This window comes from Dromiciops gliroides, chromosome 4 (assembly GCF_019393635.1).
Source record: "Dromiciops gliroides isolate mDroGli1 chromosome 4, mDroGli1.pri, whole genome shotgun sequence".
Taxonomy (NCBI): domain Eukaryota; kingdom Metazoa; phylum Chordata; class Mammalia; order Microbiotheria; family Microbiotheriidae; genus Dromiciops; species Dromiciops gliroides.
This window is the reverse complement of record NC_057864.1, coordinates 324,163,211-324,188,946: the sequence shown is the minus strand read 5'-3', so window position 1 is coordinate 324,188,946 and position 25,736 is coordinate 324,163,211. Positions and strand designations below refer to the sequence as shown.

Genomic DNA, 25,736 nt, shown 5'->3' with positions numbered 1-25,736 from the left:
GAGCAGCCTAGGAGACTAACATGTTACGGAATGGAATCTCTCTATCCCACTGTAGGAAAAGACTTTAAAACAGGAAGTATGATTTCCATGTACTTCTCTTCATGGGTAAAGAAGGAAGTGACTTCCCTAACCTAGTCCCTGTATAACCTTCTCTTTCTTTAAGACACAGCTCAAGAACTTTCTATATGCAACCTTTCCCGATCTCCTCAATTGCTGGAGCAGTTTCTATTCAAACTACATTGCATTTAACCACTTTTTAATCAGTTTGTATTTATTTTCTTTATATTTATTTTTCCTAGTCCTTTAGAAATGTAAACTCTTTGAGAATAGAGATTGTTTTATCACTTGTATTTGTATGTAGATGTTCATTTCTGTCCAACTCTTCATGACATTTGGGCTTTTTTTGGCAAAGATACTAGAGAGTGGTTTGCCATTTCCTTCTCCAGCTCATTGTACAGATAAAGAACAGAGGTGAACAGGGTTAAGGGATTTGACCAGGATTTGTCTCGGGTCAGATTTGAACTCCAGAAAATGAGTTTTCCTGATTTGAAGACCAACACTCTATCCACTGTGCCACCTGGCTGCCCTTGTATGCACATAGTAGGTACTTAATAAATACTTTTCATTGGTAGAATGGAAAGTAGATCATTCCATTGACTTCATTTCAGAAGCAGATAGGCATCCCAGGGTTGAAAAGGGTTTTTCTACTTGTTATGACTGAAATGTTGTATTTTTTTTTAATTCCTACACTCCAAATGTTAGCAATGAAATTATAAAAGGTTTTGAGATTTATTCCCTTCAATTACTCATTCTTCTAGTCACTAACACTGATCTTTTTAAAAAAAATCTCTAGAAATTGAGTATTACTAGAAAACATGAAAATAAGCAGAAATATTACAACAGGCAGCTTAGGCCAAGGATGCTGACATTAAATGCTCTTAAGATTATACAAATGGAGTTACAAGGAACTTTAGAGGTGATTAGGTCCAATTCCTTCAATCTACAGTTGAGGAACCTGAATTAGAGGGAGGGTTAAGTGATCTGCCAAATTGTGACTTTAAGCCAGGTCCTTGGATTATAAAGTCAGTTCTCATTCCACAATACCACTCCCCCTTTTATCACAAGCTTATATGTAATTAAAGAAAAGACAGCACAATTGCTGATTATCCTTTTTGTATCCCATCCACAACAAAAATCTAACATTCCCAAATAATTTCCTTCTGCTACCAAGAAGATTTTGGAGCTGATTCTTATTGTATCAGTTGGTTTGTGCTTAGGGAACAAGAGCTAACATTAATGTTAGTCTAAGAAAACATTAATTGGAATAATAAAAGCTGCCAAAATATCATACAATGCATTTCAATGCCAAATATAAGTGATGTTTGGCAAATCTGGGGTGGGGTTTTTTTGGTATCCATACCAGTTAGCCACGTAATACTATTGATTAGTGCAAATAATCAGTCATTGACTATAATTAATTTCATTTGCAACATTTCCAGGAGATTTTTTTCTCCTCTTTCCCTTATTTTTTCTGGACCTTTTTCACTGATCAAGGCAATTCTATAAATGATTAAAATTATTTCTCTATTTCCTCATCTATTATGTCAGTCACTCATAAAGACAAGTTGATTCTGTGATCCTTGGAGGACCTCCACCATCATCACTGGTACCACTTCCCCTTTACCTTCCATGCCATCTTAGGGGCATTTGTGCTAACAACTATGGAATGGACCATATGTCATGTATTTTATTGTGGGTATATTAAATATACATGATGGTGTGATCATTTGTCTTCTCTTATGTGAAAGCATGAAATAGCTCAGTGTTAGATAAAACAAGAATGAGTTATAACTCTTCTTCTTACCCTGAAGATAAATGATTCTGTTCAGAGTATCTAGTGTGTATTATATATTTAGAATATACTGTTAAATTAATAATTAAAAGAATAATACTACCTTATATAGAAAAGATAACCTCTTATAAGCGATTTCAGTATTACTTAGTTAAAAAGTAATGATAACCTATTATAACAGCATAAAATATATAACATATTAAGTAACCAGTGCACCCATCAAAGAAAGATGGAAAATTTTCCATCTGCCACTCTGAACTTATTCAACAGGAAAAGACTACTGGAACTAGGATATTAACATTTTTTCATACTATGATCCAAGCTCATGATCCAAAACTTTGATCATTATAGAACTATCAATAATTTTCAGCATCTGCAAAGAATTTCAAGGATCTAGTAGCTCCCAAGCTTATAACCAGAATATCTGTTTTCTTTGAAAAGGCAAAGCTCAGTCTGTTATCAATTTTTTTAAAATTCTGAATTCTCTTTACCAGAAACTCCAAGAGAGGATAACAACCTTTGGATCTTTCTTTGTACTTTCATTGAAGACAGAAAAGATTAATTCCCACTTTAACCCATTTAGTGTAGAGCTAAATGAAAGACAAGGGATGACTAACGAGCATCAGTCACAGATTGAGACTTGAGTGATGGAATCTGGTTCAGTCTTCTAAGATCCCACATTACCTTCAGTTTTGTGGGCTTTGGAATGATTTACACTCAGCAAAGTTTGGCCTGGGCCTTGTGGCTCTTCTGAATTTGTAACCCTAAAAAAATGTAGCTTCTTCAGTATTTTTTCAAACACAGAAAATCTAAAAAATTAGGGGGAGGGAGAGAATCAAGCAAAGCTGCCCTTCTGTTTTCCTGAGAGTGATACAATGCCCATAGACATCTAGCACTTGTATTCCTTTTCTCTCATATTACAGCCATAAGTCTCTTCTTTCAGGTCACGTCTTCCACATAAAAGTGCTAAACTAATGCCGCTTAATGACAAATTAATGTCCATGAATAAAAAATACACCTCTAATAGCATAGAGTAATTTGCCATTACAATATCATTATTGGACATGCCCCTGGTTTAATACGATGTATTTAATTCATAACCTAATGAGTGATATATAAAAAGAGGGAGATGAACCCTGCAATTACATTTATGTGAGTCTGTCACCTTATTTGTAAAACCTTAGAGTCATTTACATTCAAATTAGAACAAATGAGTGATTTCACAAAGTGCGGTGACAAATGACCACTGCAGTCCAAGACAGGACTGTATTTCCTATGAAAACATTAACAGTTTCCTATTATTTGTTAAAAATTACAATACATATTGCCCAGCGTTGTGTGAATAATGACTTTTTTACTGATTAGGTCAGAACACTAGTATGTAGGAAAATAAATAATTTTTCTTTGCATTTTTCCTGATTTTTGCTTGAATTCCTCCACTGAGTTCTGATGGACTCACACTGCCACCTGCTGCCCATGAACAGCCACTGGCAGTTCTTTCCTCTTGAAGAAAGTTCATTTCTCCACCAAAGGGGTTGTCTTGACCTCTTCTCTATCAGAGCGCTCAGTCTGTTTGCCAAAACATAAACTATAACACTAGATAATCAATGCAAAACTCAATACAAAATACTGAACAACTATACTTTCACTGGGTGTGTGTAAGCGTGGATGAAGGAGAAGGGATGCTATGTGTGGGAGCTAATGTACGTCTGTAAAATGACACAGCTTCACAGCTCCTAGATTTGTCAGAAGCTAAATAAAGGCGGCCCATGCCACAGCATGTGTCATCTAATCAACGTGGACATCCATAAGGCACTTGGATCTCAAATTCTATGCTTAGAAAACCATAACATCTGTCTCCAACTCCATATGGAACAAGGCCAGCCTTAAATAAAACTATCAAGCATGGAGTGGTAAAGTTTCTCTCTGGACCCCATATTTCCATTTTAGTACCATATGGTGCTGGTTGACCTCCCGTTGCTTAGAGCAGTCGCGTCAAACTCAAATAGAAATGGGGGCCACTAATATGTCTTTAAGGATTTCTTGTAGGTCTTATATTGACAGTTAAAAAAAGTAAAATCATCTGCATTTTATTGTATTTTATTTGTTTTGTTAACTTTTCCCAATTATATCTTAATCTGATTTGGACTGCACTCAGGAGTGTTGTGGGCCAGTGTTTGAGCCCTCTGGCCTAGAATACCCCACCACACAGCAGGCCTGGATTCTCCCTCCCTTATGACACCATGCTCTACTACTTTCCTACTGTTTCTTTCCATCAAAAATTTCCTCTTCCATGCCCCTGTCTTTCAGATGCCTGCTAGGTTGGTGACTAATCAATTAAAAAAATAATTTATGGCAAAGAATGACACCTATTCTCTGATCCCTTCAGTTTTCAGTGAATAAATTACTCCCCATGATTCACTGCCAATTCGTTATGAAGTATGGCTGGCCCTATGCCTAGGTAAAGTGGGTTACTACGGACAGAGTATGAATTGAAGGGCACTCAAAGGCCCTCCCTGTCCCAACAACACCCTTCCCTGCTAACCGCCTGGAAATCCCCTCTTTGTCTATTAATCCTCTGTGTTAAGTAGCAAACCAGGCTGGGGGCGCGGCAATTGCCAGGTAAGTGATCACTGTCAAGAGGCACAAGACATATGTTACCTGGGAGGAGGGGAGAGTCATGGTGTGATGTCTTCTAGCCTTGTCCCATTAGCATGAGACAAAGATTCTGGCCCTGAAGGTATAGGAGATGGACAGGCAAGTCTTAATGAGGGAGCTGAAGAAAAACTAAGTCCTGAGCATCAAATGGAAACAGATGCTATTCCTAGAAGGAAAGTAACCCTGGGTGGGGACTCCAGGAAGCTGAGGAAGCATCAGGGACTTGGGACTGGAAGAGTAAGTCTCAGATAACATGGTACCCTATAAAAACCCAAAGAGGTGTTAAAATAGGATTAAAGTGAAGAAACAGGCATAAAATATAGAAAGGAGGGAAGGGTGTGATGTGTACGATTCCTCTATTTGGGAATTGTATTTTAAGCTATCTTCTACTTTCATAATACACTGATGTTTAGAAATAATCTGAATTTATCATAGGAATGCAACTGGGAGAGGGTTGACCCCATTTCAACCTCATATCCCCTTCAGACACTAAACTATGTAAAATATTTATCACCTTGATGTTGAGTAACAAGGCGAGAGCACACACACACACACACACACACACACACACACACACACACACACACAGAGTCTTAGACTTCCTAAAATTTTAAGAAACTCTGTAAGTGGAGGTTATTAACTGCTATATCATTGAGCTAGGGGTCAGGCTACCCCAAATGGTGAATAACTACCAGGCAAATACTTTTGTTTGGGCATGGGAGAAAAGTGTAGAAGGAAAGCCAAAGTGCTCTGGCATCCCAGAAGCTTATTTCACTAAGTGGCTTGGCGTCATGGGAGTTTGTCCAGCTGGCTTGATGGAAGGACTCCAACTTTCGCTAAAACTCCATAAATCTGTCTAGTTGACCATGAGGTAAGGGACACAATCCATTTGTAAAACATAACAAGTTGTATAGCCAACAGTTGTGTGTGAGTGGTGTAATGGAAAGAGCACTGGAATCACAATAAAAATTGATCTAGGTTTGAGACTTGGCCCCAATATTCACTAATTCCAATATTTACTGTGACTGAGTGAGTCTTTGAATCTCAGTCTTGTCATCATAAATTTTAAAAGTACTTTGTACATATAAACTATGATCATTGCTAATGGTGGTCTACACATATAATTAGAGAAGCAGATTATTCATATTCCAATTCATTTCAGTTCTATTCATACACATAACACAGTAACCTTGCCAGTAACATCTTTTAATATATTAAATACACAAATAACATGGTGATAAGAGAAGGAAAGAATCTGATTGATGGCCAAGGAAGTGGCTTTCTTTTATTAAGTTCCTCATTCCTTTTATTAAGTTCCATGCATGCTTCTCCTCTGCTCTAAGATAGGGGCAACATCACATCTCATCCCTTTCTATGGGGGAATGTGAAAGATGACCATGCTCTTCCCCTTCAAACCTCACACAGTATAGTGTTCAGCAATTCTCTAACATAATTATCACACAATACCTTGTGTCAAAATAATTTGTGTTGGTGTCTTTCCCCCTTACTAGACTGTAAGCTTCATAAGGGCAGAGATCATATCTTATGCTTTATGATGCATCTACATTGATCTACTTGCTGTTTCCATTCCCCAACTCTGTGTCTTTGCCTGAGTTCAAATCTGGCCTCAGACACTTGACACTTGCTAGCTGTGTGACCCTGGGTAAGTCACTTAACCCTCACTGCCCTGCAAACCACCACCCCCCTCCAAAAAAAGCATACTATATTAAAGCCTTGCAAGAAAGGTGTTCTGGCATTTTACCTGTAAAGAATTCATTGTTATTTGAGGTTTTTATGCCACAGCGTGCACTGGCCTGGGGCTCCACAAACCGCACGGTGCTCCACCCAATGGTTGTAGCCGTTGCCACGGCTCTGGCACCTCATGTCACCACCACTCACCGACGCCAACATGGGCCTGGCATCCTACTGATCCTGTTTGTGTTTTTTTTTTTAAGTTCTTTTTTTAAGTTCGTTCTTGTTAAAATAAATCTTGTTCTGTTTTGAGGGAGGCTGCTGGTCTCCTTCCTTGCCCCAATATTGCGGCAAGCCACTTAGCTAGCACTCCCCAATTAAAAATTGGTCCCCATATACCCCAGTAAAAGGTGCTAATAAACATGAGTAACATTAGATCAAAAGCAGTGTTGTAGCCAGTAGCATAATTTTCCTTTAAATTTTCTTCTTTCTTACATGGGAAAGTCTCATGGAGGAAGAAGGGTCACTGAGAATTTTGATACTGATGTAAAAAAAGAATCAATAAAACATTTATTTCATTAAAATAAAATTTGTAAATTACCTGGATTGACTATATTCTGATTTAAACATTTTACTGAAGTGGATTAGGTCTGCATCCGTTATAATTCTGTGAAAGTGCTACTTCAAAACAAAACATAAGCCATGAAGATTTTCACTGCCTCCTGTGAGTATTATATCAAACCAAATGTCATATAAATGATGTAAGAAACATTATCTTTGTATCTGAAGGGCAGCATATTAGGTTAGTGACACCACACTTTCCAGTCCAGGGCTAATCTGTTTCTTTGTTGTTCAAGTGCTTATTTCCATACAGGTGTCTTTTACTAACAGTGATAAAGGAATTTAGACCCCATCATTTTCAAGACTGCCTCAATTAGGCTAGACAAAGAATCCAATCTTGACAAAGAGGCTCAGCAAATCAGGACACACTGAAAACCTCTATTATTGAACCCCACAGCTTCTAAATAATTGTAGCTAGAATATGCTGAATGTGAAAAGCATATATAGATGCATGAATTCTAAAAAGCACACTAGGGGGAACATTGCGAGCTATTAATTTCACACATCTTGCTCAACTTCTAACATCAACTGACACATTTTAGAAGGTCAAATACAAACAGGGAGGTCCTTTGTGAAATACAGAAAGCAGAAAAGCAAAGTTAATTGGAGCTGAAGCTACATAGTGTATTTCCAATACTGGATAAAGTTTGAAAGTTAGCTGTTAGTATGCTATCATAATAAACTATGTGAAAAAGACCCTCTAGTTCCTCATTAAATTATAGATGACAGAAGATATAACCTTACCAATTTGTAACTGAAAAATCAATCCCCTAATCTGGTTCTAGAAGACCTCTTTAGGCTTCCAATGTCATTCCTTTTGCTAGCTATATCATCAGCACACAAGTCCTCTCTAGAATCTAACTGTCGTTGCCACTGGAGCAAGAATGAAATATATTTCTGGGATGGCAAAGATCTTCCAACCTTTGGTGGCCTACTCCTCAGGGTCCTGTGGTAGAGTGGAAAGAAAGAACGCTGGCATCAGAGTACAACCTGAGTTCTACTCCTACTTCTCTGTGTGACTCGCCAATTCACTTCGATGAACTTCAGTTTCCTCACCTGAAAATGTGCATGCTAATACCTATAGATCTTACTTCACAGGGTTGTTGGGAGGATTAAATGAGGTAATATATACAAATAACTGTGCAAACCTTAACATACTCTGTGTTTATCCATGAGAATGAAGATGACATAGTACTAGACAGAAATAAAAAAAGGAGTGTGGGGCAGCTAGGTGGCGCAGTGGATAGAGCACCGGCCCTGGATTCAGGAGGACCTGAGTTCAAATTGGGCCTCAGACACTTAACACTTACTAGCTGTGTGACCCTGGGAAAGTCACTTAACCCCAATTTCCCTGAAAAAAAAAAGGAGTATATGCCACTTCATTGGTATGAGTTCCCATCCCTTTGACTTCAGTAGCAAATAAGAACTATAGAGAGGAACCCCCTGGGCCACAGGGGAGCTACAGGTAGCTGCTTCAAGGGATGTATCCTTGGACCATCACTATATCCCCCTCATCTTTGCTTCCTCTTTCCTCCCACTTCCTGCAAGCCTCAGGTAAAATCCCACCTTCTTCAAGAAGCCTTTCTCAATCCCCCTTAATACTAGAGCCTTCCCTCTAAGATTAGCTCCAAATTACCCTGTATTATTTATTTCTTGTACATAGTTGTTTGTATGCTGTCTCCCCATTAGACTATGAATTCCTTATAGGCAGGGACTATTTTTTTGCCTTTCAAAGAAAGGCAAAAGTACTTAGCACAATGCCTAGCACACAATGGGTACTTAATAAATGCTCCTGACTTAAATATAATAGAAATGAAGACATAAGTAGTGGTATCTCAGGTGTATCATATATAGCCCTAGAGCATCATTACAGAAAATCCAAACAAAATCCTATCAGAATCCTGATATAAGCAGCGGCCAGCCAACTTCAAAGAACTGATGGTGAAGTGTTTTTCTGTCCTCTAGATAGGGACTGAGGCATAATTTGGGTGCATGGCTAATGTGCATTTATTTTCCTTAACAATGCTTATTTTTCACAGGTAGGGTCCTATGGAGAAAGAAGGATTACTGCAAAGGGACACTGATAGAAAAAAAAAGAATCATTAAGATGTATTTCATTAAAATATTCACTTATCTCAGTGACTGGAATCACTTCTTAGTGGCACATTTTTACCAAATTGAATTGGATCTACATCTATTATAACTTTGAGAAGGCACTACTTCCAAACATAAGCTGGAAGCTTCTTATCTCAAAAAATATAGTATTTGAATGTGTTTAGCCCCACAAATGCCCACAGGGATATAATATGTTAAAATAAGATGCACCTGAGCAATGAAATATTAATACATGATAAACAGTTAATAATACATATTAACAGCTACATGATTCTCTCCAAATCAAGAGGCATATTGACCCCACCCAGAGGTACCCTACTCCAAAGATGAACAAAGCACAACTACGGAACATGGAGAGGATAAAGATCCCTAGTTCTAGAGAGTATATACTGGCCTAAGAAGTTGTTATTCTACAGTTAAATTGCCCCTTTCCCATACCATGAGTTCTGCCACAATTTTTTGGGGGGGTGGGGCAATGAGGTTTAAGTGACTTGCCCAGGGTCACACAGCTAGTAAGTGTCAAGTGTCTGGGGTCACATTTGAACTCAGGTTCTCTTGAATGTGGGGCTGGTGCTTTATCCATTGCGCCGCCTAGCTGCACCTGCCACAATTTTTTTGCTGTTGTTTAGTCAATTAGTCATGTCTGACTCTGACTCGGACTCATTTAGAGTTTTCATGACGAAGATACTGGAGTAGTTTTCCCTTTCCATCTCCAGCTCATTTTGCAGATGAGGAAACTGAGGCAAACAGGGTTAAGTGACTTGTCCTGGGTCACACAGCTAGTTTCTGAAGTTCGATTTGAAATCAGGTCCTCCTTACTCCAGAGCTGGCACTCTAACCATCGTGCCACCTAGCTGCCTCTCTGCTACAATTAGAAAGTACCAATGAACACAGTAAAAAAAAAAAAGCTGACAACACAAGGCAATGTGGATTTCAATGTTCAAAATGCCTCTTGCTTCTTGAATGACTATGAGCATCCATGGAAATCCTGTTTGTATATAAACCAGTTGTTGCTTTGCATCAGAAAACAAACCACGAGTACGAAATGTCAAGGTTCTGTATTGACCTACTGCAAGTCACTTGATGCCTCAATTTCTTTATTGAAAAAAAAAAAAAAGGCTATGAGCCTCCTGACTTCATCTGGAATTCTACAGAACTTATCATATGTTTCTTAATAATCAGAACACTGTTACCAGAATGTTGTCAACACATATCATTGTCTTTTAACTGCCTTCGGCAGCAAACTTAGTCAGGTAATACATAAAACTCAGGTTGTAATACAGGCGTGATGCTAAAATGCCAAATACAAAGCAATTCAATTCTTTCATTAAAACACACCTCTTATAAGGCTTTTAACCTTTATGTTCTGCAGATCTGCCCACCTGTGGAAAAGGATAAAACTATTTTTCCTAACCTCTCACTGATACTGAGAGAATTAATGGAAAATGAGATAAAAACAGAATGAAACATTAAATTATGTTAGGTTATATGTGGTGGAACAATTATAAAATATGCATGTATTGTAACTGACTCATGCTCACTTTTTTCATTTGTTTTATCATTTCATGACACCAAGAGCACTTTTATGCTTACCATTCTCTGAAGGACAATAGAATGTCTCTCCCATAGAGTGGAATCCTTGGCAACACTGGACTGGGTCTGGAGACCTAAAGCCTTAATCCCCTCCCCACCCCCACTTCCTTTGCAGTGTCATCCATGGCAAGTCATTATATGTCTTTAGATTTTTTTTCATCTTTCCAGCTGTAAGGGATTGTCTCTAAAACCCATTCCTACTCTACTTTAGTGGTTATCTAATATACTACCTTATGAAAGGGAGTCACTGAAATCTCACATTTTATGAAATTTTTTAAAAATAATTTTACTTAAAGGAATAAGAATTCTTGGTGCCCTATTACTATGAAATTTTAAAAATGTCCACCACAAAAGTTTGTTGATATTATTTCTTCATACGAACCAAGGGGCAACAACTGTGTAACAAACAGATCTTTTGGAGAAGGGGAAATGCAGGGAACTCCATGCATTTATTAAACACTTCCTATGAGCCAGGTGGTATGCTAAGCACTTTATAAATATTATCTCATTTGATCTTCACAACAATCTTGGGAGGTAGGTGCTATTATTATTTTGGGGGGGGGGCCCAATGAGGGTTAAGTGACTTGCCCAGGATCACAACAGCCAGTGTCAAGTATCTTGAGGCTGGATTTGAACTCAGGTCCTCCTGAATCCAGGGCCAGTGCTTTATCCACTGCACTACCTAGCTGCCTGGGAGGTAGGTGCTATTATTAATATTCTTATTTGACAGGTGAGGAAACTTAGGCAGAAAGTGATCAAGTGACTTGCCCGGGGTCATACAGCTAGTGTCCGAGTTCAGATTTGAACTCAGGTCTTCCTGACTCTAGGGCTAGTGCTCTAGCCACTTAACTGTTCTGAATGGTTCTAGTTATTGCCAGAACCATTCCTCCGTTATTTATCTTGCCTGGACCTATTACTTTCTTCAGCTTTTTTTTCCCTCTTCTTTCTTTTTTTTCCCCAGCTTTTCTTTAAATAATGCATATAACCTGAAAAGCTCTTTCAGAACAAGTACCAGATCTTAATAGGACAATGGAAAGAAACACTGGGCTTTAGTTGGCCTGAGTTCAAAACCCTGCTCTGATCTTTACTAGCTCTATTATCACTTGGCTTCACTGAGACTCAGTATCCTCATTGTACAGTGAAAAGAAGACTAGCTCTGGAGTCAGAGGGCCTGGGTTCAAATCAAGCCTGTCATTTACTACCTGTATGACCTTAGGCAAGTCACTTTACTTCCCTGAGATTCAGCTTCTTTAACTGTTAATATGAAGGGATTGGACTTGACAGTTTCTGAGGCCTCTCCTGATTCTAAGGCTATAAGGTAGTGTTTGATCCTGGACAGAGTGCCAGTCTTGGAATCAGGAAGACCTGAGTTCATACCTGGCTTCAGACACATAACAGCTGTGTGATCCTGGGCAAGTCACTTAACCTGCCTCAGTTCCCTCATCTGTGAAATGGGGATAATAATAGCACCTATCTCCCAGGGGTGTTGGGAGGATCAAATGAGATCACTGCAAAGTGTCTAGCACAGCCCCTGATACATGGTAAGTGCTATATAAATCTTACCTGATAGCAATTGTTAACTATTATTAACATCTTTGGGTCCCAGTTTCCTCATCTGTAAAACGAAAGGGTTGGATTATAAGGCCATTAAGTTCCCTTCTGGTTCCAAGTCTAATGATATTACAATACCTGAAATACCTACCTCACAGAGTTAAGGAAAATCCTTTATAAATTTAGGGAACTAATGTAATAGAAAGAACACCAGATTTAGCCTCAAAGGACCTAAGTCCAAATCCCCACCCTGCCACTAGCTACCTGTGTGACCTTGGGCAAGTCACTTAACCTCAGCTTCCTCTAATATAATGGAATTGGACCTGATCGCATTCCAGATCCCTTCCAGCTCTAACTCTAGGATTCCAAGATATTGTCTGGGAGGCTCACAGACTTCAGTAATACAGGGCTTCACTATCCCAAAATCTCTGCCACAGTGAAAGGTTACAGACCTCTAGCCACCCACCTTTGACGGAGTTTATTCTGCAGAGGAATCCCTACTACAATGGACCACGGGCCTCCCGAGCAAACCATAATGTAATTGTTCCTGCAAAAAGAGTTCTGATGGGAATGCTGCTGATCAAGACTACAGGAGAAAAGAACATATGAAGGGCACATTGGTATGGAACGAATGAATACCTGGATGAGATAGTGGGAACATAAATTGAGGAGTTCCAGTAGCTGAAGATGACTTCCAGCTGCCAATACATCCTGGATCACCCCTGGCTCCAATAGAATCTGTTTTTTTAAATAGAAAAAAAAAGAAAAAAGAAAAAATCAATTCTGCTAGAAAAGAAATGTTGATATTGCTTAATTTGTACACAATGGGGAAATGATGGCTTATGTTTACATTTACATTAATAAACTGAGTTTTGACAGAATTTGTCTCTCTACTGCAATTAGTCCTAATCTCATTTCTAGAATGTGAAAGTCTATACTCATCACCAATCACTACTTTTTAGACAGATGTAAAAGTTATTTTTAAAGAACAACATAAACAATTATATGACCTATCACTTGTTTGTCCTTCATTCTCAAAAAAGACCGTGACATCGGGGTGATGTCATGACTTGCAGTGAATTGTATTTAAGTGAAGGAGGGCTGTGCAGACACCAACCTCACTCTCCTCCAGAGCCTTCTGGGTCCAGTGGCAAGATATAGATCAGGGTAACTGGAGACGGCCCTGGATGTGATCCTGGGCAAGTCACATAACCCCAATTGTTTGAGGCAACTGGGGTTATGTGACTTGCCCAGGGTCACACAACTAGTAAGTACCTGAGGTCAAAATTGAACTCAGGTCCTCCCAAATTTCAGGGCCAGTGCTCCATTCACTGTGTCACCTAGCTGCCCCCACCTATCACTATAGCACTACTCTAAGTAGCGTGGAAATGACTATGAGTTCTAGAAGAATATAGCAGTGCTCCAGCAGGTTCAATCGTTTGAATATGGACATAGTGACAGAATCTGTCTGCTGTCCATAGATCAGCCTTGGCAACAATGGAAAAAATCTCTTCATCAGGAGGCTAGCTACTAGATGATTAAGTATTGGGGCAAAAAAGGAAACAAGAAAAAACACAAAACAGTCCTTTGCCTTGTGTTGCCCCCTTCCATGTCTGCAACAATAATGGAAGAATATTAGGGGAAAGTACCCAAATGAAAAATTTTAGACCATCTATAAATATTAACTATGGGGGCAGCTAGGTGGTGCAGTGGATAGAGCACCGGCCCTGGAGTCAGGAGTACCTGAGTTCAAATCCGGCCTCGGACACTTGACACTTACTAGCTGTGTGACCCTGGGCAAGTCACTTAACCCCCATTGCCTGCAAAAAACAAAAAACAAAACAAAAAAAAAATTAACTATGAGTACTCTAAATGTGACATTCTAATCCCATGACCAACAGTTTGATAAGGTACAATGGAAGAAGCACTGAACTTGTCAAGAGTTTAGATCCCAAGTTTTCCATTTAATGGATGCCACTAATTATCTTTGGGCAAGTCACTAAACTACTCTGGGCCTCAATTTTCTTACCTGTAAAATATGAGGGTTGGGCTAGCGGCCCTACAAAATCCCTTCCAGTTCTAAAATCATAAAACAACATTCTCTGAGTACTGATATCAAGTCAGACAGAACATGCTTGGGAAGATACATGTTCTCCAAAGGTGTCTGTCTATATCATGGAGGACTGCCAGGGAAGAACCCAGATGCAAGTGGGGATTCCTCACAAAGAGTGAAGTCCTCCAGGTATTCATGTTTCTGGATGACAGTATGTTCATTGCATCAAACCCAGGAATGTTTCAGAATCTCTTAAATGATATCCATAATCATTCAAAAGAGTTTTAGTCTTCTAATTCATACAGGAAAAGAAACCAAGTGGCTGAAGAATGCCTACACTCCAGACAATAATATTTAGTTTTATGCACAGCACTTAGTTCTGGTCCCTCAATATATTTATCTCAAAAAGACATTATATTAGACCCAAAATTAAACAAAAGGAAGGAAGTAGGAAAGATTGCATTTGGGAAACTGCACAAGTCTTTCAACAAATCTGATACTGTACCTGAAATAAAAACCCATCTTAACACCATCACTGGAATCTGGTAATCCAAGATGGCAGCAAATAATGGAAGAGCACAATATCTATAGAATCAAAATTAGAAGTTTCTAAAGGGAAATACATGTTGGGGGGAAAAAGGCCTATTACTAAGAGTGAAAGGTCTACAAGAAGTGATGTTAAAATATATCACTGAAGAGAGATGCATGACTAGAAAAGAAGGAAGATGCAACCTGCTGGGGGAACAAAGGAAAACAGACAGATACTGTATACTACAATGGTACCCATATATTGAAGAGATGTTAGAAGTCTTCCAGCATGCTGGTCAAAACCCTTGTGGAGGCCTTGTAGGAAGACATGGACAAGACTCACACAGAAAGAGGAGCAGTGGATGGTTTGTGATCTGTACCACCAGAGCGAGTACCTGCATCAGTGAGATGATGGATCCATTCAAGGGCCAAAGGACATCAGTATCATCATCTGGGTTCTTATTTTCATAATGTGTATAATAATCCTTTTGTTTTGATTTCATGCCAAAAGAAACAAACTTACTTTCTTAAAACACACTCAAGAATTTTATGGAAATAAATTTTAGAGATAACATTACTTCTTTGACCTGAAGATGAAAAAAATGCTGTTTCCTCCTTTCTTTGCAGAGATGGACAACAGTGATGTTTAAAAAGGTCAAGAGACATATTTTCTGGGTAATATAATAATTTTATTAATAAGGCCAGTAGGTTATTAATAAAAGGATGATTATTTGGCTATTGCTCTCAGACCAAAGACAATCATGGCAGCAGGGTTCACAGTTTTGTGTGTGTGTGTGTATGGGGGGTTTGTGGGGCAATGAGGGTTACATGACTTGCCCAGGGTCACACAGCTAGTGTCAAGTGTCTAAGGCTGTATTTGAACTCAGGTCCTCCTGAATCCAGGGCCAGTGCTCTATTTACTGCACCACCTAGCTGCCCCCCCATATACTCTTCTAATAAAGGGCTAATGTCACCCATAATCATATCACCCTAGGAGAGAAAAAATTATCTCTACCCAGACCAATTCCAGCCTTGGGATATCTAGACAAAAGGATCTGTCTCCACCTAAGTTTGAGTAGAATACAATGGGCTTCCCATAGGTGGGGTCTGACCAAGATTCCTACCATCTCATTATCAGTAATGTCCTTCAAGAAAGTTGAACTTTAAAAAATGAGTTTAGAAGGGGAGACCCTCTGAATCTCCCCAAGATATTAGTTATTAATAATCATTTCTCATAAAACTAAGGGGTGAGAAACACTCCATCAGACTCAGCTCATATACTGGTTAGGTTTGCTGAACTGTTTCCCACCCCCACCCTCCCGCCCTTTTTGTTCTTTTTTTGTCTTTGGGTATCAGACAAAGGAGGGACTATTTGGTACTGAAGTTGATGAAAAAATCAACAATTTTTTAAAAGAGAAATGTTATTAAATAGGCATTTTTAAAAGGAAGAGGCTTGATTTTTTGCATAATATTAGATAAAAGAGGAACCTTAATCTTTTCTGTATTTCTACAAATGTAAAAGTCTCACAGATGAAAATCCTAAATGTCTTTCCCTTTCTTTGTTCCATCTTATAGAATATGAAATTGGATTCTTGGCCCTGCCACCCACCCTTGCATATGAAATCAATGACTTAAAAATACTATGACCACCAAGTCGGAACAACATGTAGGCGAAATCCTGCCTGCATCAATCCTTCAGTGTCTAAGGGCGTAGTTTTAGAAAGCAGGAAGGGAAGTCAGATTCAGTTAATTTAAGCATTTGGCAAAAAGACAAGGCAACAAATATTATTAAGTACTAACTATGTGCCAGTCACTATGCTCTTTATTTTACTTATATTATTTTGAATTTATGAAATGATATAAGCATTTTCATAACATAGTAGAATGAAAAAGATGATTGCATACATGAAACTGCAAATCTATTAGGTACAACTTCCTATTTCTTTTAAATATATAATAAACTTATCATATAACTTTTTTTTTCATTTTTTCTCTCCCCCACTCCAGAGATGGCTACCATTGAACAGAAGTTGTGTCTGTGTATATGTGTATAATCATTCTACTCATACCTCTATTTATCAGTTCTTTTCTCTAGTTGCAGATAGTGTTTTCCTTCATAGGTCCTTTGTTGTTAATTTGTGTATTGATAATAGTAAAATTGAATAAATCATTGTGCTTAAAGGAATAAACTAAAGGGAATAAGCAGAATCACTGACAAAAAAAGAAATAAAAAAATTAACATTATTATATATTTAAAAGGAATAGTAAATTGTACATAATAGATTTTCAGTTTTCATATGCAATCATCTTTTTTTATTATATTATGCTATGGAAATGCTTGTTTTAGTTCATGAATTAAAAAGAAAATTAATAAAAACTGAAAATAAATGAGCAAAATATGTGAAACGTAAACTGTTAAGTCTATGGATATTGATCATGAGTTCATATATATATCACAGAGCTAGGACTGGAGAGGACCTTTGAGGCCATGTATTCCAATCCCCTCATTTTGCAGATGAGAAAACTGAGACCCCTGAAAGTTATGTGGTTTGAGGTCACGTTGATAGATGAGAGGTGGGACTTGAAGCTAGTTTCTCTAATTCCAAAGCCAGTGATCTTTCCATTTTGTCTCTGTTCTATCCAGTCTTAATTAAGAGCCTGGATTTTCCTAATACCTCAAGAAGAGAGTGTGGTTTTATCTGACGTACAGAAATGCAACATAATTTCCCAGTGACAGGAGGTAGGAGGCTCTATATTTTTGCAGAGGAAGAATGGCCTAAGGCACAGGATAGGGAATAGATGGATTAGAAAGGTGAGTCTTACTCTTCAAATCCTGTCAGTTTTTTCATTTCACAAAAGTGGCATTCATGATAATCTCCAAGGCTTGGTAATGCCAAACACAAAGACTGGTATCACAGAAAGACAAAATGAGTATTATATAGTCTGTAATATGTCTAGCAGCCTTACTTTGAGGGAACATTCAAGCACTTCAGAAATATCATATGAGGACTTTTTTTTTTCCTTAGGATCTTCATTTAACATTAGTTTCTTTAAAGAATACTTTAATCAAGGACCACTTCAGTCATTTTCAATAAATGCAGTGCTACAGTTTTGTTTTTTCCCCCCAGATAAACTGGGGCCAATGAATAGAGTATTAGACTTAGGGTTAAGGACACCTAAGTTAAAAATCCTACCTCTGACACCATATGGCACTGGACAACATACTTAACCCCTTTCAGACTCAGTTTCTTCATCCATAAAATAGGGATGATAATAAGAGAACCTACATCACAGGGTTATTGTGAAGATCAAATGAGATAATACACATAAAGTGTTTTGTAAACTTTATTTATAAAAGTTAGCTATTCTATTCTATTTTTTAAAATGTTGGATTTTAGCTATCTCCATTGGGTAATATGAACCTGGATGGGATGCTGACCACTCACTGGCAGCAGTGTCACAAGCACTAAAGTAAAATCTCATTATTCCTAAATATTTTCCTGATGATTTCCACTGGGTGAGAATACAAACAGAAGATCAAGTTTAGATAAAATTATCAACAAAAGGAAGCTCTCCAATGGCTGCCTCATAGAATGGACAAAAAGGTGGTAGTGGGAGCAATCCTCTGTAGAACAAAAGATTTCAGAATGCAGTATTTAGGAAATGAATCTGAAGCAAGTGAAGGTAACCCACTACTGAATGTGTCACTTTGGGTGAGACTCAAATATTCTTTAACTGCCCTGATGTAGGACAAGACTTTCCTCCCTCAAATTCACCACCCTTTCACAGATCACTAGCCTTTCCCACAAGAAATATAGGGCTGAAAATGCAAATTGCTGTTTGTGAGACTTGAAATCAGTAATGTTCACACATCAGATGCCACAGATGATGAATCTCCTTTGCTTGATAAGGCTTTTTTGGGAAAATCTTCAGTGAGGGAAAGCTCACTACCTCCCAAGTAAGCCCATGGCACTCTCTGAATAGCTCTAATTCTTAAAAACTTTTTTCTTACATTTTTTTTACTGGAGACAAAACATGTCTAATTCATTCAACTGATTGTTTTATGACATGATCTTCAGTGCCCTCAAATCATGATTGACCTCCTCTATGCAGCTCATCAATGTACTTCAGAAGGCTTGGCTTCTAGAACTGGACACAGTATTCCAGATTTGGTCTAAGTATAGAAGGAATATCACTTTCCTCTTTCTGAACCGCTATGTATTTCTAAATTTAGCCTAGAATAATAGTAGAGGTTTTTTAGTTGTCATGTAATGCTGCTTTGATGTTTTGATTTGATGTTTTATCTTAACAAATCTTCCACATCTAGCCACATCTCCCACATCCTGTACTGGGAAATTGGAAAATTGAAAGCAAGTGTAAATATTTACATTGAAATCTATATAAATTATATTTAATTAGGCTTGATTCATCATTCTAGCCTATTGAGATTTTCTTGAATATAGTCATTATTCACCTACTGTGATAGCTATCACTCCCAATTTTATCATCTGATGATTTTTACAAGTATGCTAACTGTCCTTTCTTTTTTGTGTTTGCTTTTTTTTTTTTACTTAAAACATTTATTGGAATGTTTTGATTTTATGTAGACTATTTCCATATTATCCTTACCCTGTGAGTTTTCTTGCAACAAAGTAAAATAGAAAATTAGTAATACACTGACCTTATCAAAAGGGTATGCAACATTACACACCTATAGTCCCCATTCTTTCTGTTTATAATCGTTTTTTAAAAATAAAGACAATATATTTTTCTCTCCCTCCCAACTTCATCACTAAAAAAGAAAAATAAATTCCTTGTAGCAAATATACAACATTAAGCAAAACAAATTCCCTCACTGGCTGGTTCAAAAAAAAAGTCTCATTGCACTTTAGATTCATCACCTTTCTGTCAGGAGGTGGGTAACGTTTCATTATCAGTCCTCTAAAATCATAGATGGTCACTGAATTGATCATGGTTTGTTTTGGTTTTGGTTTTGTTTTTGTTTTTTTTTAGTGAGGCAATTGGGGTTAAGTGACTTGCCCAGGGTCACACAGCTAGTAAGTGTTAAGTGTCTGAGGCCGGATTTGAACTCAGGCACTCCTGACTCCAGGGCCGGTGCTCTATCCACTGCGCCACCTAGCTGCCCCGATCATGGTTTTAAAGCTTTCAAAGTTGCTAGTCTACATTTTTCTTGTCATTGTATAAATTGCTTTTTATCAATTCAATTCAACTAACTTTCTTAAGCATCTACTATGAAAAGTGTTGTGATAAACACTGATGATACAAATAAGAAAAAGTCAGTACCTGCCCTCATGGAGTTTATAATATAACAGGAAAAGAAAACACACAAAAGGAATCTGGAAAGCAGTGAGAACAACATCCTATACGGGGACATCTTGTTCCATGGAACTGGGACCAACAGCCAGAGCTACAAATGTAAAATAGAATGAGCTGCTCAATCTGGATTCTAACCTCTATAAAGCAAAACTCTGGGTTGAGTCTAGTACTCTCCTCTCCAGCCCTCTAAGATCTTGTCATTCTCCATCAGTTTACAAAAGCTTTAAAAACTGTTCATTTTTACATGTTGATATTGGTACAAATTACCTTTCTGGATCTACTTACTTTACATAAGTTCATGCAGCTCTTTCCATGTCTCTTTCAAATTATATTTTTCCTCATTTTTTGCAGCACAAGAATATTCTCTCATATTCATATACCAAAATATATTCAGCCTTTCCTCAATGGATAAGCATTCCTTTAGTTTCCAGGGTTTTGTTTGTTTCTTTTTTTTTTTTTTGCCATCACAAAAAAGAATGACTGTAAGTATTTTTGTACACATAGGACCTTTTCCTATTTAATTTTTTCTGGGTATAGGCTTCACAGTGGTATAGATGGGTCAAAGGACATACACTATTTAACAACATTTGTGTGTAATTCTAAAATGCTTTCCAGAATGGTTGTTCCAATTTACAGGACTACCAAAAGTCAATATGGCTTTTTTCATAACTCTTTCAACATTTCTCATTTTCCTTTTTCTTGATAATCTTTACTAATCTGACAAATATTATCCTGGAATTTCTTTAATTTGCATTTCTCTAATTAATAGTGATTTGGATTTTTTTTTTCTTATGGTTACATATAATATGGATTTCTTTACTTAACTGCTTTTTTAGATCTATAGATAATTTACCAAATGGGAAATGGCTCTTATCTTATATATTTTATATATATATATACGTGTATGTGTGTGTCTTTGTATATATCCATTCCTCATATATCTTAGAAATCAGACTTTTAGAGAAACTTGTTGCAATGATTTTTTTCACTTGTTTATCTTTTAATCTTAGCTTTACTGGATTTGATTGTACACTATCTTTTAAATTTTATACAATCAAAATTATCTTTTATGTGATCCTCTATCTCTTTTCTTCTGACAGGTATGGGTAGGGTCCAATTAGTACAAATAATAAATCCCATTAAGTGGTAGCATTATTTGAATTTACAATATTCCAAGTTATAATCACATGTAAAATGTGCTAACTGGTTCCAACATAATGGAAATAAGCAAGTAAAACATTTAAAAATAAAATGTTATCCATTTATTAAAGTGATATAATAGCCAAAGTTAATAACAAAATAATAGAGTAGTTATAGAAAGTTAAAGTAGTTATATAAAATTATGGAAAGTATAAAAAACAAAATGAAAAAACAGAATGTCATACCAAAAAATAAGCCTATGCTGATATGACAAAAACATTGTTATTGTCATTTAAAATATATTAGCAGTGTAGAGTGAACTATCTTCTCTTTCTTTAAATTTTTACATACATGCTGGTAAATAGAAAAAGCTTTATCTAGTGAAATTTGCATGCTCACCTTCTCATACAATGAACAAAATACAGTTGGATGACCTAGGTCATTATCTAAAATTAGTAATGCTTTTAATGGGATATTGTTGTCATAGGAATATTTTTTCAATTATTGAGTTAAAATAACTTGAAAACCAGTCTTTCAAAATAACTTTAGTCACTCATGCTTTTTTATTGAATTGCCAAAGAACTGGAAAAGACTGTTGATTATAGCCTTTCAGAATACAAGGATTTTGAGACCAATAAACAAGGACTGGTTTTTAATGCAAAATCCCCTTCTCCAATACTTTCCAATAAAGGTTTTCATTCTTCTTTAGACAATTTAAATCCAGGTTGAATTTTTCTTTGTTAGAAATACAAGTTTTGGAAGGTAATATTTTTGAGAATAAGTCTGTTTTATCCACAATAAATATTTGTTGATCACTGTATCCATCTTCTTCTATCATTTTCTTCAAAACAGGAAATTTGGCAGCCAGGTTCTCGATCTGCAATGGCCACCTTTCTGGTCATTTTAACATTATGTAACAAAAGTCAATTGTTAATGCCATCAAACAACAAATGCTTGCAGTAAAAGTTTCTTCACTATACATTTCATTTCCATTTTCTTTCACTGCCTTTAATAAATAAAGTTAAAACTTTGTTTAAATGGCTATTCTTCTCAAAGGAATATATTTTTTCATGGCAACCTTCAAGGCATACAGCTAAAAAGATTCTCTATTTGTATCATGGTAACACTTCTATAGCCCATAAGTTGTTGCAAAATAAAAAAATGCTGATGCAACTCACCCTTTTGTTTTCTTTCACCTGAAGGTTTTATAATATTCTGTATCATAGATTAAGGCATTCTAACATCTGTTCACATTATTAATTTACATATTTTTTTCCAATGAAATAACAAGCCTCCTCTTTTTCACACTGACAGTATTGCCATCTGAAGCATTCTACCTTTTGTCCATTTTGGTAAAGGCTTGTTAAAAAAAATTAACACAATTTTTAGCAATATGGTACTCAGCAGGATATTACAACCGTACATGATGATAGGCAAGTAGAGATTGACCACTTAGCAACATCTTAAAACCTTCAACTATCTTGCATGTACCACATTAGTTGAATTTTGACTCATTAAATACAACCTAGTATGTTTTATAATTTTTGCTAAGTAGCATTTTGTTATTTCATCTTATAATAACAAACTAGCTATAATTCTTCCATGTTTCTCTAATTTATTTATGATATGACCTTTTATAAATGAATCAAAAATCCATTTGGAGCTTATACTACTGTCCAATTTTTCCAAGGAGTTTTTGTCAAATGGTAAGTCCTTATCCCAGCTGCTGGGATCTATGTATTTATCAAATACTAGGGCATTAGATTCATTTAATTCTATATACGGTATACCCAATCTCTTCTACAGATAGATTTCTATTTTTAACAGGTATCAAATTGTGTTTTACTGCTTTGTAGTTTAGTGTAACAGCTAGCATTTCTAGACTCCCCTCATTCCTACTTTTTCTCATTATTTTGCTTGAACATTGGCATTTTTGCCTCTATATGATTTTTGTTATTTTTCATAGTTCTATGATATAGTCTTTTGGAAGCTTGATTAGTACAATAATGAGTAAGTACATTAATTTAGGTAGTATTGTTATATTTGCTACATTGATTTAGCCTACTGATAAGCAATCTTTATTTTTTTCAATTATTTGAGTCTATATTTCTGTACATGGGTAGCTATTGGCACAGTGTAGCACTGGGCCAAGAGTCAAGAAGACTCATTCTCATGAAATCAAATCCAGCCTCAGACACTTACTAGCCATGTGATGATGGGTAAGTCACTTAACCCTGTTTAGCTCAGTTTCCTCATCTGCCAAATGAGCTGGAGAAGCAAATGGCAAACCATTCCAGTATCTTTGCCAAGAAAACCCCAAATCTGGTCACAAAGAGTCAGACATGACAAATGACTGAACAACAACATTTTTCTGTATATAGTGTTTATATTGTAATTATATTCAAATGGTTCTTGTATATATCTTGGTAAATAGACTTTGAAGTATTTAATGTATTCTATATGTGTATATTTAATATTTAATAAATTTAAATATAATGTATTCCATATATTATATCCTATAATTTCACATATTGCATATGTAATAGTTATTTTAAATGCAACTTTTATTTTCTATATCTTCTTGCTAAGTTTTTTGATATTATATAGAAATACTAATGATTTGTGTTGATTTATTTTATATCCTAAACGTTTGCTGAATTTACTATTTCTTTCATTTCATTTTCAGTTGACTCTTTAGGGTCTTCATCACACCATCTGCAAAAAATGGTCATTTTGCTTCTTCTTGACCTATGTTTATTTTCTCAATTTCCTTCTCTTGTTTCTCTAGTACTGTACTAGGCCAAATATAAATTGTAACAATGAGAATCCTTTTTTTACCTTAATTTTATTAGAAAATATTATAGTTTATTTATATTAGTTTTAGATATATACTATTTATCATTTTAAGGAAAGGTTCATTTATTCATATGTTTTCTAGTGTTTGGGGCATCTTTGGATATATTAGATTTTTTTAATATACTTAATTAAGTTTATAGTTTTGCTAATATTAAACCAATCCTGAATTCCTAGTATAAATCTACCGTAGATATCATGTGTAATTTTCATGAGATATTGTTTTAACCTTTTTGGAAATATTTTTATTTAAAATATTTGCATTGATGCTCATATGGTTTCTGAACCACTAATAAACACATTAAACAGCTTAGGGCTGTTAAGGGTTAAAATTCTAGCTAAACTGTCTAAAATATCTAATGAGTGGTTGCCAATAAATTATAAGCTTTAGCAAGAGTTAAACTTTTAAGCATTTATTAAGGAGAATAAGAATTTGGTAAAGAGAGAGAGAAAGGCCTAGAGTCCTATCTATTAAAGGGAGAGCACATTTCTAGCTCCCTTCTCCGCCAGCGTCCTCAGGAAAGAGCCCCAGAGTCAGCGCCAGTCTCTTCCTTCCTCCTCCCACTAGTCTGCGTCACTTCCTCCCGCCAAAGAAAAGACTCCTGGTCTTGCCCTCAAAGACCTTCGCTTCATGGGCAGAACTCTTCTACAGTAAGTATCCAGCAGGTGGCGTCATTCCAATCGTTACAGTCCCCCCTGTTGTTCCTCAAGAAACAAAATGTTTCCTTGACGGAACAGTAAAAAGAATATAATAACTATTGCTAACTAATAATATGTGAACAACAATATAGAAAAGGAAGAGAGGAAAGTTTTGTCCAGAGGGGCGATTTTTTTTTTTGGTCCTCATGAACCGACGCTTTGACATTAGTCTTGCAAAGGGAGGGCCTCTGCAGAGAATACATGTTACAGATGGTGTATATTATAACAGAAAGAGAAAAAAAAAACAACAAATCAAAACTGTTCATTTAAAGTCTCTGAAAGTCTTTTCTCAGATGTCCTCTAGGTGTAGTCGTGGAATGGAAGTCTTTTCAGGGGTTGAGGTGTAGATGCTGGTAATCAGCCAGGAAAACTTCCTACAAAATTGAGCTTAACACAACTTTAAAATAGCTTTGTCAATAATCAAATCAAACAATGAAAGTTCTCAAAAACATGTCTAAGGGAATACAGAATCTTAGTTGTTAACACGTGAAACATATAATAAAACAAAAATTGAACCATTCTTTAAAATTATATTATTATTATAGTCCCCCCTTATGGAGAGTAATTGAGAAGACAATTGCTGCGATATTAATTTTTAAAAATAATTTTTATCTTTGTTTCACCACTTTTTGCATCATCTGCCTGATTATCCTCATGCCATTATGAGAAATTAGAAAATCTAATATAATTGGTAACAGGTGTCAAGGCCAAATTCAACACTTATTTATCATGACACCTGAGATAATTATGGGGGTTACCATAAAAGAACAGAGAAATGATGGGATATGAGCATTCCCACACTTGAGCAATATGTACTGTCCATGCAGTATGCCAGGCTTAAAATAGATGGATGGAATATATGTCCATGCCACCGAACATATTGGAGGAAACTGAGTCAGACTTAATCAGATGCATGGGATTGAGATGTCCATGGCATCAGGCATATAGGAGGGAGCATAGAAGCCAGGTGTAGAAGTGAGATGGGTGGGATGAATACTTCCAGCCATCTGTACAATATTGTGGGGAAAAATAAAATAAAATATT

The 25,736-nt window shown here is 36.5% G+C and overlaps 1 protein-coding gene across 2 annotated transcripts in view; it reads right to left on the bottom strand.

Moving 5' to 3' along the window:
* Positions 1-25,736, bottom strand: part of KLHL32 (kelch like family member 32) — a 219,111-nt gene that overhangs the window by 110,255 nt on the left and 83,120 nt on the right. For both annotated transcript variants that reach the window (XM_043964176.1, XM_043964178.1), the window contains exon 4: positions 12,722-12,820. In XM_043964176.1, the coding sequence (XP_043820111.1) occupies positions 12,722-12,820 (99 nt within the window). The remainder of the gene's footprint in view (positions 1-12,721; positions 12,821-25,736) is intronic.